We start from the raw sequence: 14,878 nt of genomic DNA, 5'->3' as shown, positions 1-14,878 counted from the left end.
ATATATATATGAACGTCTTTGAGTAAGAATTAACAGAGCAGACCATATGTGAAGGTAAACATTATGCATTTGCTTAATAGCAAATGTTACCTTTCTAGTTTCATTTCGTATCTAACTGTATCGATCACTAACTGTATTGGTCTCTGTCATGGTCACTAATTAATAACATCATTGACCACTAACTGTATTGATCCCTAATTACATGTATATTGATCACTAACTGTATTGTTCACTAACTGTATTGATCACTAGCTGTTTTGATCACTAACTGTATTGATCACTAGCTGTTCTAATCACTGTTCTGATTTACTTCTATTCCCTACAGAATGCCGGGCATGGACGTCCGTGGCCGTGGTGATTGCGTGTCTGATCGGGCTGGGCCTCCTGGTGGGAGTCATCATGTGCTGCCGGAAGACTCACACTCTTTCCAAGGAACAGCGAGCCAAGAAATCCAAACTCCCGAGTATTCTGGTGAGTCTACTTGGTATTCTGTTGTACCCATCGCCATATATTTCCATGTATCTGTAGGCTTTACTGTGGGATTCGTATATTTCGTTCAGTAGCAATCGTATATGCTGTAGGATTTGCAGTTGCGAATTGGTTGTAAAGTCAGAATGCTGTACTAGATGAGGAATGTTGCCTTTCACATCGCCACAAGCAAACATTAAATCCTGTATAAGAGTGGAGATTTTGTACATTTTAACTGTGGAAAAATACTGCGATTGCTTCTATTTGTAACACGCTGCGTATGTCATTTGTGATAATATAATGACTAACCAATTGGAACATTTTGTTGTTTCCGGGTACGGAAGTAATGCTTAGCTATGGATTTGTGTAACACTATCCGTTTGTCCGGAAAGAGTAGGCTGACAGCACGTGGGTGGGAAAGATTGACAGTTCAAAAGGTCACACAGAGGAAATGGAGTGAACGTGAAGGTCTCAGAATTTGGCCGTAAGCCAGTAGGAATATGCATGGTAGTCGACTTGGGGGAATTCCTGGAACCGAGGATTGCATGCTTCCCGGAAGTGCCGGAAGTCTGAAACCTTCTTGTTTGTTTACAGGAGGAGGTAGTGAAGGGAAGCGGGGACGGCTCCTATTGGCCGGTGTCAGACAGGCCACGCCCTGAGGTCTATGACGTCGTACCGACGCCTGATGAGCTCTCCAAGTTGACGGACACGTCATCGGAGGGGAGCAACAGCACCTCCGAGGAAGTCTTCACCCCCGGTACCCCACCCTTCTCAGACGTGTCGTTCCGGCCCGTGCAGGGGGCGTCCGGAGGGGAGCAGCAGACGGCCCAGCAGGACCAGCAGACCAAAGACGAGCGGTACAAGGTGATCTGGGACCTGCCGATGGGGATGGGGAACAGGCGGCCTCATCACGACTCCTCCTCCACCTACGTGTCGTCCATCACCGACACCACGTCCTACACGTCCGAGCTCGACTCGCCGCAGCCGGAGAAGGCAGCCAAGGTGGCCCCGTGGAGCGGCAGCGGCAACGCCGGCAGCGACAACAGCTACGTCCCGCAGTCGCAGCTCAGCCAGCTCCAGCCAGCACCCCTCATCGTCGCCCTGCCAGAACCACCCAACAACAGCAACGACAGCAACGGCGCGCCAGCCGCACAGGAGAAGCAAGACTTCAGGAAATACTCCGGCCCGAAGTCTCCATCCAAGATGACGGCCGACCAGTTTCACGCCAAGTCCAAGAAGATGCCAAAATGTGCCCCGAAGACGCTATCAGAAGAGATCAGCGACTATGTGTCGGTTGGGTAGAACAGGGTCAAGTTTGTGGTAAGTGCACTGTGGGTATACAAAGACATATCAACTTTGTGTCAAATGCATAGATCTATATTGAAAGAGAAAAAAGGAGAATATTTTTACTTTCTGGAAAACAAAAACGGATGCTGCATTGTACTTAAAGAACAAGAAGGATAAAAGTGTATGACACAACGGGTCAGTATCTTAGAAATAGTGTTGGTATTTGGTTTGAGGCTGTAAAAGACTGGGTAATTTGCTAGAAGGAAGCGGAATTATGGTAATAATAAGAAAAACCCACATTGTACTTAGAGATTGCTAACAACAGTGAAGTTTGTGGATGTAATATAACGATAATGACACAATTTGTATTTATTGTTGTTTTCCTCCCAAATGCCTCTATAATTTGTTTGGAAATAGAATTTCCTTTTTCGTGGAAAATGATTTAGATTTTTCTCAATGGATCAGACTTTTTTTCTTTCCACTGATTCCTTCCATCCAAATCATGATGATTTCTTTTCATCCTCCACAATTGCAATACTGAATGGATTATATTCAATAGACAAAACAGAAGATATTTATTCCTGAGCTTCTCTTGTGCATGTTTTACTAACATGCAGTTTTCAAAGCAGGAAGAGCCAAAATATCACTGCCTATATAGTACAAAAGAATATATATATACGGACTAGAGATGCCAGAAGAAGTACTTTTTGATTACGTAGATGTCTTGTAAAATGTTAATGACGTTTATATAATAATATGCAGTATTTGGTGTCTCAGTTTGTGAAATATTCAACAGATTGTTGTTGAAAATATTGGTATCTGTGTTTTATGGTCATATTGGCTGTTGTTCAACAACTTTGACTGTTGGTGTAAGTTATGTAAATGTTTGGATTTTGTGTACTTTGGAGCACTCGATGTTCCATGGGTGTAATGTTATAATTGCATCGTTCTTACTTTGGGGAAGAACAAGATATACATACATGAGATGTTTTGTAGAATATTGCAGACATATGGGTGTAACTTCTCAAAGATAGACTCATAGTAGAGGCGATGCCGACTATGTAGCAAATGGAGTAAAACATCGTTGTTATGAAAAAGACCCTCTTCTAATGATAAGGCCATGTTGATTTGATTATATCGATGACATCTGCGCGCGAAAGAATTTTCGTCCGTTTCCAAAGAAAAGTTTTTGACAATACTGTAAATCGTACAATGCAAAAATTGCCCCCCAGAAAATTGGAAAAGGGTACTAATGTTATAGAATGCCGTTATGAAGGTAACTTTATGCCAAACTTTTAATTATGCACGTCCGCATCAGTTTTGGGGTTCCCAGAGGATGTCATCCGTATAATCAAATTAACATGGCCTATTACATGATGATTATGATAATGAAGATGATTGGTTTATTGAGTGCTCAGGCAATCCCACATTGGCAGTCAACTGACTGAATTGGTGTCAGTCTTTACAGATCGGATATTATAAGGAGCCCATATTTTCAATTTAACAAAAAAAACAAAGTTCCCAAGCTAACTTTAAATATCATGTCCTGAAAAAATTCTTATTCATTTTGGCGCAAACCTTCCTTCACTGTGCTTATGATTTTTATGATCTTTGGTGAACAAAATTATTGAAATGCAAGCGGCCATCTACTATGATCTATATGCCTGCATATCGTAAGCCATAGATGATTGTTATAGCTTAAAGGCTCGTCTGGGTAGAAATCATTCTAAACCGATGTTGAACTGTAATTTCCAACACGAAAACAGCTTACCCAAATTTCCTTCGACTTAAGATCCATTGCTAACCAATTTGCATAACGTGACATCAAAAAAAAAGAGGTGGATTGCTCATTCTTTGAGTTGGACAGACGAAAATTTGGGTCCATATTTTTGTGTTTGAAATTACAGTGCAAACCTTGCTTCAGGATACAGATGTTTTCACCCCTGGTTGCTTTGATCATAGAAGCAGAAGATTTCAAATCATTGTTACCAAAACAACAAGGTTACACACCAGATTGATTGCAAATTTTTAATGTTGCTTACGTGAGAAATAATCTCGTATAGATTCGATGTCGTTATATTCGGAACTTGTATGGGTAACTCTTGAAAAATCTGTTACAAAATGTTGCAGATTTGATACGAAATGTAGCGGTGTTGTCTGCTGTAAAATGTAAAGTACTCGTACTAACATTGACGCACGGCTTATGTAAAAGGTCGCCCTTTCCGTTTTGGCTTGTCAAAGGCGTAAAGGAATTCTTCTGAGAACTGTTGGCACTTACCGCTGGCACGTAGACAACATTTTAAACGACGGTGTGTTTTTCGTAAAAAGGGTTAGTGACTGCCAAGAATTTAAGCGTCAAGAAATCTGCAAGATGCCATTCTGTACCTCAGTACTTATACGGAAATATGTGACAGTGAAAACTATATAAAGATTGCCTTTTTAAATACGTGGCCTGGGACGACGTTTGCAATTTGAAGAGCAGAAATTGGGTATTCACATATTTTGATACAACCAGCTGATTTTAACTTTTACCGGTCTGTGCCCGATAAAAACGAAGTGTATATGTATATGATAACAGGTATAAGGATGGTTCTAAGAGCCTATTAATATGCGTTATAATTGTATAAAAGACTGTGGTTTAATTGATATGTATGAAAGTATATTTAAGGTTTCGTGTAATTTGATCACGGCCAAATAAAGGGAATTCATGGCACTGAGCGCTGTCCAAAGTCGTTTGTTCCTTATGATCTTTTACGAAAATCTCTTGAGTTGTCTCAAAGCCTCTCGGTGCTGCTTCATAATTCTTCTGGCGTCTCCTTGTCGGGATGAGTAAACAAGAAGATTGAGTAAGGGTGTATGGGGTCTTGCTTATGTAATGTAGCCTCTCAATGCAGGCTTCTGTGGGCGTTTAAAAGTGTTTCATGTGAGTTGTGCCGTAGCTTTTGCTGAGAAGGCCAGCTATTTAGTAATCCAACGCATTGCCCCCAAAGGCGCCCTTGTATCTGCATGTTAATGTCCAGGCAGATGTCGTGGGAAAACGTGACTTTTTCTGACTAATGTTTTTTTTTCTGACACCTACCTTAGATTTAAGTCATAAACCTCTTGAAAACCTTCTTCGGATTGTTGTTAAAATCATCCAATGCAATTTCAGGGTTACAAAACTGGATTTCCGGTCAGTTCAAGGTTAATTTCCCGGTCAGTCCTTGTATGTAGTAATTTGAGCCAACCCTATCCAATAGCATACTGATATCTGTGAGGCAAAAATGTGATCTCACTGACGAAAAACGGTTACTTGTTTTGTAACGTAGGTTGGTTCTAGCCAATTATGGGCGGTGCCCAAATATAAAGAGACGTCACATGCTTGTAGCTTGTTTTGGATTTATTTCAAATGCTTCAAGTATGAAATGATGACGAAAATGTGCCACGAAATGGCAGTAAATGTCAATATCAGACAGATTTCCGGATGTATTTTTTTGTTTTGGCAGCCTGAAATTGCAACGAATGCCTTAAATAGTGGCAACATCATTTAAGGTTCTCCCCGTGATCCAGTCTGTATATGGATAGCTGTCGTAGAAGCCTGGCAGCAAGAGAATATCACGTCTTTCCACCCAACCTCTGCTTGGAGATTATCCACAAGCCAAACAACGGCTCTCGGTGGCAAATGTGCTGATGTTGACACATTGGCGCACCAAATCCGTAGTGTGTTTTTAGCATACAGACAAATTAGCCTTAGAGGCTCGGTGGGCGTCACTCCACCGTACAGGTGGGGAAGTCGTGTAAAGTACCTTTCCCAAGGGCACATCGTCGGGCCACGGTGAGTATCGAACCAGGTTCCGAGTCCAATGAGCCCGGGTTCAACGCTCTAACCGTTGCGCCACCGACGCCACATCCACGAGCCAGCCTACCGAGAATTACCCTCCGCTCCGATGCATTTGTCTGGGCGGTGAGATAAGCCTGCCCTGCCACTCTGTAACATAGCATGCAGATATTCCCAGACAAATTTACAGCACTCCGACCCCCGCGCTTACGGATAATCGTCTAGCGGGCTGCCTGCAATCTCACCCACTCATTAACATCACAAGCGGCGCTGTAACCTTATTTTTCCGTATTATCTCGCTTTCCATGATCTCACGACCGTTCTGTGTGCAGGTGTATTCATGTGCAGAAATTGGGAGCATTAGAGAGGTCCTATTTTTAGGTCCATGCAAGATTAAGCCAGTCCCCATTCAGGGGTAATCACGTTATGTACAAGCCAGTCACACGCTTTTGTGCCTCTTTGAAAAGATTTACCTGTCGACGTTACAAAGTTAACTGAGTCTACGCCGTGTTAGGGATTCATACATGTTTACGTGGCCATACAGGGACAAGGTCAAAAGTGCGCATTCTTTCCCCTCGGCAAAATAATGACAAGGTGTCGGGTTGTAGATCTTGGGGAAAAGGTTCACGTAGAAGGCAAGTTGTATTTACAAACTTAAGCACAAAGTAGCTGAAGCATTTCAGTGAAATGAATGGTGTGAGCGCGCAAAGAGCATTATTCTCATCTATTATACAAGATCGAATCAGAAAGTTGTAGACTCCACCGGCAATAGAGGGCTTTAGCTCCCATTCCCACAAAAAATCAAGTATAAAACCTTTGGTCACGTTCACTGGACATTACTGTCGGCATTTTCGGCGTGATGCCTTTTAAAATATCAGTAGGAGAGAGGCGAGAAAAACATGAGTGAAGAAGAATCCTGTTCTGTAATGTAACCCGACATCAAAGGATGTTACGTTCGCTACAGTATCAGTTACCATGGTGACAGACGTTTGGTCCAGGTCATTGACCTTATGTACTTGGAGAAGAAGAAGACGAAACAGAGCAAAAACAATATATTTTCCTTCTGCGAAGATAAACATAACAATATGTTAGATGGTTCTTTCAAGTGTGACAAATGGCGCTCGGACAGCTAGAAAAATTTATTATCATCCCTTGTCAACATCTTTGATGTGACCGTGTATGCTATTTTGGTCAAATTACCATTACCGTACAAAAGAGCCCACTTGCGGATATTACTAGAACTACCAACTTTTATCTATCCCTGTGAAGTGAATCCAAGTATATACCTGTGCTGTTTCGAATATTCTTATCGTAGCTATGTGCACTGATTTCGCAACATATGTGCACCGATATTTTAACGTACCCTGTAATATTTCATCTGTTTTCATCGTGTTTTATGTACATTTACAGACATATACCATGTAGTCTCCATATACAACCATTTCATCAAATTACAGTGTAAAATATTCACATTAAATGCAGCATTGGACTTCAAAATATACGTGCACGCTATTAAAGCTTGATCAATGTTAACACTGAATTGACAAAATATGTACAGGGTGTCTCTTGTCACTACACAAAATTCTATATTTAAGGACACCTTAAAGCTCATTTTCTTACTTTTCTTCACTCTAGTGAACTGTATGTAATTAAAGGTTAAATTTCTTGTAGTACATCTATATGTTATATCTGCAATGTTGATGATTGTTTGAAGAATAAGAAGTGTTACACCGTGGTGCAGTAATACACAGATGAGAACAGAGGTTCTGCCTGCTCGATGGTGCCGCGGGTGCGGAAGGCGGTAGTGTCGGAGCTGGCGCTGGGGGAGTTCTTCAGCGGGCGACGGGCGAAGTTCCCGCTCTTGGTCCGGCGGATGACGTTGGCGGCCATGTTGGTGGGCAGTCTGCGCAGGGCCTTTCGGAACTTGTCGGACATGACGTTGTAGAGGATGGGGTTGATGGTGGCGCTGACGTAGACCAGGACAAACGACGTGATCATGATGCAGTTGTTGATCGTGGTAGTCTTCTGCGTCCAAATCTGCGTTTGATTTGAAATTGATGTACAAAAGAGGTTAAAGCATATTTGTACACACAAGAAATAAACTTTCCTGAAAGTTCATCTGTGTTTGGTAGTTACATGTTTAAAGTTAAAACGTTTGATCCAACACAAGAGGCTATTTACATCAGGGCCCATCACCCTTCACTTAACCGCGACGGGGGCCGACATCGTCTACAAGACACTTTTGACCCAGTGTTGACGTCACACTTAATTCAAAGAAGCCACGTGACAAGCCTCACTGGGTCACTGAGGAAGACCAGAGTGACCGGTCGAAAGTTCTAGGTGAGATAATCGTTTCGTGTTGGATCAAAAGTTTTAACTTTAAACAACAAGCATACTTTATAAAGTGTTGTTTTTTTTTGGGGGGGGTAGTCTTCTATATCCTTATCCACATATATGTAGCGCTTTACAAAAGAGAGAATGTATTGTAACAGACAGAAATGTTTAACGTACATAATGTCAACACGCCGTTTACGTTTATATCTCTGTAGTCATTCATTCGTAATTGTTTCTAATACTGACCTGTATGTTGGAGAAGGTTAGTTGTGCCACGTGATGAGGCAGCCAGCATATCACAAACGCGACCACCACCACTCCTGTGGACAGATAATATAGCTAGGATGCAGTTCAATTCGATCTCGCTAGGTGGCATAACCGAACCTACCAGTGACGATCTTTACAATGAATGCCTTTATCTCGTAGTCTCAATTGTTTATATCATTCATGAAGTAGTATAGTCTCTACACATGATTTGTGGCAGCTACTAAGAGGGTGAACTGAAGTAAACGGGGCCAGATACTGTAAAAAAAAAAGAAGGCACCGCTTTCGAGGCGTCGCCAAAAAAAACGCTCACCCAGCATCTTCACCACCTGCTCCTTGCTTTTCTCCTTCACCCGCAAGGAGGAGCTGCATGCCTGTGCGGTCCTGGTGCGCAGGTGCCGGGCGATGAGGCTGTACATCACGCTCATCAGGACCACCGGGCCGAAGAAGAACACCGTAGAGGAGGCGGTGGCCACGAGGAGCAGACCGGATAGCTTGGAGTCCTCCAGCACTGTGCAAGCCTGGTGAGAAAGGAAAGCATTCAACCTATTGTACCCCGAACCGTGGCCGTGAATATGCCTGAATGGGTTAGGGTTAGGATCGGGTACAGTTCTGGATAGAACGAAGATTTGCCCCTACGTACTGTTCTTGGTACGCGTGGACTATCCATAACCGTGTCTGAGCATAGTTATGGATAAAGCATGCGCGCACATGCAGCCCAATAGTACAAAAGTAGTAATCTCCAAGCCTAATATTCCTAGCATAATAGTCCACCTGAGTTGGTAAATTATACGAAGAGAGAGAAACTTTTCTCAAACTTGTAAAAATTGACTGAGTGGACAATTCTTCCGAATTCGACCGGTCCACACCAGCTATCTGACGACCAAACTCCTGTAGCACGTTTTTTTTTCGGGACGGTGGGCGGCACCGACTTCTGGTGAACTTTGACCCAGAGCTGACGTCTATGCAGAAAAATCACGTGTATACAGCCCTTGGGTCAGATACCTGATGAAGATTGAGATATTGGGTCAAAAATTCCGATGAATCCATTTTTTTTTTCAGTTGGAGAGCGGTTTATTTCTCATTTTGTATGAAATTCATATTCGATCAAATACCTGGACAGGCCCGCTATTCCCTCGCCGTTGCTCCAAGCCGAATATGAAGAGCACGGGAACTGTGACCACAAACGCTCCTCCCCAAATCGTCAAGATCAACTTCTTCACGCGGGACTTCCGGATAACTCTCTTAGCGGTGAAAGGATGGCAGATAGCTAAATATCTGAAACGGAAATGAAAGGTCAATACTAATGCCTTCGCACAGCCATTAGTAACATGTGGTGTTCTGATTTGATTTTACCCGAAAGCAACTTTTGGAGGATTGAATCAAAATGCGTTTATGATAGCGGTCTGACGCACGTCAAATTTGATAAAATGTGAGGATCGTAAGTTTTATGAGAAAATACGACATGACTATTGAAGGGTTCCCTCCCATTAGACGGGCCTTGACCCAATGTTTATTTTTTCGATCAACGCATCCTTAATTTATGATATTTGATTTTATGATTTCTTTATATTTACATTTATCATAAGAAAAAGACGAGACTAAAGTAAAAAACTTCTGAAAGAAACATTTATTTTCTAAAAAAAATCAAACATATTGATATAACAGCAACAAAGTGAAAACATGTGCAGGGTTTGGATACAAGCTAAGCTGGATTTCTTTGCATGGTGATAGATAACCCTCTTACATCAGGATTTCTGGTGTATATCCCTTCATATTTCCGTTGACATTTACGTAATCTTACAATGTTTGTCCTTACGGTGTCCCGCGGCACTCGACTTGTTAAAACACCAGCAAGGAGTTTTTAGAAATTGCACTTCTGACGAAATCCAGTCGTGGCCTTACTTATTTTTCTTTTCATTTTTTCTTTGCATAAGCTAGATTACCAATGCCCAAGACTAGAAAGATGCGTCATGAAAGGATTCAGCTTCTTTGTAGAAAGATTGAATCCATCTTTAAGAGGTTTTGAAAGGAAGATGCCGCGTCACATGTTTGACTTTGGTTTTGTACATCAAAAATTGAAGCTGATACACTCTGACGTTCAGTCATTTCTTTGAGTGATTTTCTGAGCCTTCTTATCGATCATTTCTAAGTTGAGTAGCTTTCCGGGATCAAGACAGTATCACCATGTGTCCCTCTCTTAGCCTTTTAGGATTAATTCGACTTGGCTGTTTGTACCTCACTAGGGGTTAATGACATTTGGGGATCTCGTGTTTTTGATCTCTAAACCCGGTGTCACCCAGGCAGGAAATAGCCTTTTAGGATTTGGCAGGGAAGTAGCCTCTTAAACCTAGCCCTATTTGGAATAGAACTAGATGGGCACGATTCGGGATACAATACGAGTTCTATTCAAAATGACAGTTTGGACAGCATGGCAGTGTTCTGCCATGTGCGATTTTGAGGGATCTCTCGAAAACTGACCTCTCGATGGTAAATGCTGTGATGTGGAGGATGGAGGTGTAGGTGAAGGTCTCCTTCAGGTAGTAGAGCAGGCGGCAGACCACAGGTCCCAACTCCCACGGCTGGAACTCCCACAGCCGGTACAACTCCACCGGCAGGACCACGAACGTCATCAAGTCAGCAACCGCCAAACTGCAGCAATTTGTGATTTAGATAAAATTGAGGATGACCGTCATTTTGTAGTTGATATTGTACATTATATAGAAATGAGAGGGATTCCCTCTATACTTATATACACTTATTTTATTGTTGTTACTCTCTTTATGTAGTTTGCCATACATTGTACCATGTGCAATTGTCGTGCAATAAAGTTCTTCTTCTTCATTTATAATAGATAAGTTCCCCAGCTTTAGAAGTTTTAGATGAAACAGAAAAATTCTTATTCCTTATGAAACTTGATGCTAAACCATGTATCATTAGCTCCATATGTTCATTAGCTCCAAGTGTTATTGCTGTATTCTTTTTCCCTGTTTATTCATGACCTGAACTTATATTAGGTTGTAAGAGCATAAACGTACAGTAAAGGTCTTTCTTTCCTTATATAATTATAAACACGTCTAATCTCCAGGCAGATTCTGTGCGGCAATGGGAGTCTATGTTGGCCGCCGGCGCCTGTGACCATCGGTGTAACCACTCGCATCACGGTTACAGGCGGCCAACATAGACTCCCCTTGGCCCATAGAATCTGCTTGGAGATCAAAACACGCCATTCAGTGTGAAGATGTTCTGCAGAAGGTGTATTCATAACCGTCGTAGAACGACGTACGAAATTTTCGAGCAGGCTGTGGCAAAATCAACCACCGACAAAGACCGAAGACAGCTTTTCCCTGAATAAGACAGCCGGATTTTGTACGATATATACATGAGTATTTATAGGTCGGTAATGTATAAGGGACGATAGTTTTGCATTACTTTCCCAAGCAACATTCTGTATCATATCAATTGCACTTTATGTATTTTAGAGCCGCGCCATTCATGTCCTGTGGGATCTCCAGTAATCTTTGACAAGAGTAATCTTTAAAAGAATTGACTAGACGTAAAATAAGAATCCCCTATAAAGCAAGGTAATATACTATATCCTAGGGGGTGCTTTTACCGAATTATAAGACGAATTTATCAAGATTTTATTCATCTGCTCTACAATTCTGTAAATGTATATCGGTATAACAAAAATATCAGTATAAAATACATTCTCTACGTGACGTTTCGGGTCTATCTCTTATTGAAATCTTAATTGGGTTCGAGGCCGCAGGTTATCAGTGACGAGTGTATGGCAAAAGAGATAGGACGGGTTATAAAGGTTATTGGACGTGTAATATCTCTTTAGGACGACAATCACATCACTGCAGGCTTCCGCATGTCATCATTGTAGATCGTTAGTCTACTAAACTCTTAAAGGGGAAAGGAGATGGGAAGGTAATGTTTTTATTTTATATGTTTATTATAGATAATGCATGGCAACGAACAAGCGAACATATAAATTGACTCTGAAAGCAAAAACATGGTTGAGGTGTTTTTAAAAATAGTATGATAATATCATATTTTCAAGAATAATAGTAGCATCGACATGACCTGATAGAAAAACAGCCGGGAGGTGCATAGATACATGCATACACAGAGAGGACTTTCTGACTCGAGTACGAGTGCTCGGCCAAGAGGTACCGTCGATAACATGCAAAAAAAAAACAAAGGCACAAACAATCAAACAACATGGTAGGTGAATACGTTGTTACCTTGCTAGATTAATAAATAAATCCAAACAAACACTTATAACAAACTAACCACATAGTGGACAGTGAAGTTGTTACCTTGCTAGATAGAGGTTGGTTGTCGTTCTCAAATCTCAGTTGATTTTGGTGCATACGTATAGAGGCAGAAACAAAGTTATTACCTTGCTAGATAGAAGTTGGTAGTAGTTCTCATGCCCCGATCCAGCACTATCACCAGAACAGTCAGGATGTTCCCAGTCACGCCCACGACAAACAACAACCCGCATAACACCGTCACCGGGACTAAGATAGCGTCAGGAAACAACTGCGTGGGGACGTCAGCCGCCAGGGACGTCGGCGGCAGCTCGGTGCGAACCTCCGGGAGGTGGAGACTCTCGTTGTACCGTTCGAGCAGCGGCAACAGGATCTGCAGCAGGCTCAACGTGTCGTTGGAGTAGAACATTGTGTCACTTTCTGTCGCGAGAGCGTACTCATGGATTCTTAATTCTCTTTTTTAAGAATTTTATCCCCATTTCCAGCTAAATGTTCAACTGTTGTGGGTTCGTATGATTTAACATTGACTGAATCCGCTGCGTAGAGTCACGGCCATCGCTGCGGGTATGGTTGTTGATGTGGTGAAGGTGCACGTACGTACAGTGTTTCTCTCTCTCTCTCCCCCTCACACGGCGAAATGCCAGATGTGCGCTCACTGATAATGAAATTCCCTTCGTCCGTGGTCACGAGTTGGGATAATATATCAACATATTCAACTCAGCGCGTCACATCGATGGTTGGTAATAATGTGGTGACGTGGTTGTGTTGACGTTCATACATCTCATGGCGGCATCGCAGTGCAGCAGAATTTTCTCCGCTTCAATTTCGGTTTTCGTGGATAGTTTTCTGGTTAAAATTTATCCACAGCATCTGTTCAGTGTCAACGTTTTGAAGCACCCTCTAGATATGCTGGACACACCCTAAAACACAAGGCAGCGGAATCAAAATAAGAAAACACGTCACGAACACGTCAAAGACATGGAGACTGAAGACTTTGGTTTGCGTTAGATATCACTGCCCATTTGGGCTAATAATGCTGTTGACATACATAGTCACCAAGTGTAACCACAGTCATTAGAGAGGGGGCAAGGCCATGTCTCAATTTGCGTAGGGATGAACGTACTCAGTAGATACGACCCAAAAGCTGATAATGTTGCGAGTTCTATTTGTCAGACAGATCCTGTTAATGAACCAACATTTCCATGTCAGTGCCAGATAACAAATGACAAGGACAGTAGCGACGACCTAGATGGTTAATCTCCTTGTATCCCTTTCCCATTGAGGCAGTGATCATTCATTTTTTGAGCGACCAAAATCACGTCTAGTTGTTCAAACAAGGTTCCTTATTAAAGACGTGGCTTTTGTGGTGTTTCAAATCAAACATTAACATCATTGATCGATCATCAAGTCATAGAAAATAAAAATCCATTTTTGATGGCACAATAGTCTTCATCCAAGCAATGGAAAATGCGTTATGGTATCCAGAACCGTGCCTATCTAGTTCTATGCCTGAATGGGTCGGGTAGGATCAGGCACGATTCTGGATAGTCTACGCGTATCCAAGAACGTAGACTTGCCCCAGGCACGGTTCTGGATAGTCTACGTGTATCCAAGAACGTAGACTTGCCCCAGGCACGGTTCTGGATAGTCTACGTGTATCCAAGAACGTAGACTTGCCCCAGGCACGGTTCTGGATAGTCTACGTATATCCAAGAATGTAGACTTGCCCCAGGCACGGTTCTGGATAGTCTACGTGTATCCAAGAATGTAGACTTGCCCCAGGCACGGTTCTGGATAGTCTACGTGTATCCAAGAATGTAGACTTGCCCCAGACACGGTTCTGGATGCGCATGGACGGTTCTGGATACAACTAGGCGTCAATAAGGAATGTGATCACAAACCCACGGGATGAGATCCTGGTTGACATTTTTGGTCAACCATTGAAGAATTCCTGATGGACTATTGTGTGCGCTTTCAATAGCTAGCATGATGTGTGCCTTTCAAACACCCACCTACAATTTCTGCACAGGATCTACCAATTGACCGATGTTTCCAAGCTCTATTACAGGGTGTAAGTCTTTTGTGAGGGAATTCAAAGAGATATTCTTTCAGATTTTCATAGTATACGACCTCTTTGTGACATGCTTTATCTTTTACAAGCAACATGGACGTCATCTATGGCTATCTTGAAAGCATCTGATGAGTGTAACGCTCTTGACTAAGTAACACGCTATACAGAGTAACTGGCCTGTCATAAACTATATAAATGTGACGAATTGAAGCTAGTCTCTTTCATACTCTATGGATTACTTAAAAAACACATTTGATAGAAAGTGGTGAAACAGGCTTAAACGTTTGCCGTCCATAGAGGTACCATTTGCAAACAAATCTAAAAAAAGGTTAAGAACAAGTCGCAAACGTCCTT

General features: G+C 42.2%; 2 protein-coding genes across 2 annotated transcripts in view; one reads left to right on the top strand and one right to left on the bottom strand.

Annotated features, from left to right (window-relative positions):
• LOC109477896 overlaps positions 1–2,905 on the top strand; it is a 29,265-nt gene extending 26,360 nt beyond the window's left edge. The window contains exons 8-9 of the mRNA XM_019779356.1: positions 326–471; positions 1,063–2,905. Coding sequence (XP_019634915.1) covers positions 326–471; positions 1,063–1,770 — 854 coding nt within the window. The 3' untranslated portion in view covers positions 1,771–2,905. The remainder of the gene's footprint in view (positions 1–325; positions 472–1,062) is intronic.
• Positions 2,906–7,297: 4,392 nt separating this feature from the next.
• LOC109477714 (growth hormone secretagogue receptor type 1-like) lies at positions 7,298–12,952 on the bottom strand. The gene is made up of 6 exons (XM_019779060.1): positions 12,582–12,952; positions 10,652–10,822; positions 9,286–9,448; positions 8,484–8,691; positions 8,153–8,226; positions 7,298–7,609 (listed from the first exon to the last, which is right to left on the bottom strand). The coding sequence occupies exons 1-6, from the start codon at positions 12,860–12,862 to the stop codon at positions 7,298–7,300; spliced, it is 1,209 nt and encodes a 402-aa protein (XP_019634619.1). The 5' UTR covers positions 12,863–12,952.
• Between the last annotated feature and the right edge of the window lie 1,926 nt (positions 12,953–14,878).

The sequence above is a fragment of the Branchiostoma belcheri genome, unplaced genomic scaffold (genome assembly GCF_001625305.1).
Source record: "Branchiostoma belcheri isolate BF01 breed outbred unplaced genomic scaffold, Haploidv18h27 scaffold41, whole genome shotgun sequence".
In the NCBI taxonomy this organism is placed as follows: domain Eukaryota; kingdom Metazoa; phylum Chordata; class Leptocardii; order Amphioxiformes; family Branchiostomatidae; genus Branchiostoma; species Branchiostoma belcheri.
The sequence above is the reverse complement of the archived record's forward strand: the minus strand, read 5'-3'. Positions and strand labels throughout refer to the sequence as shown.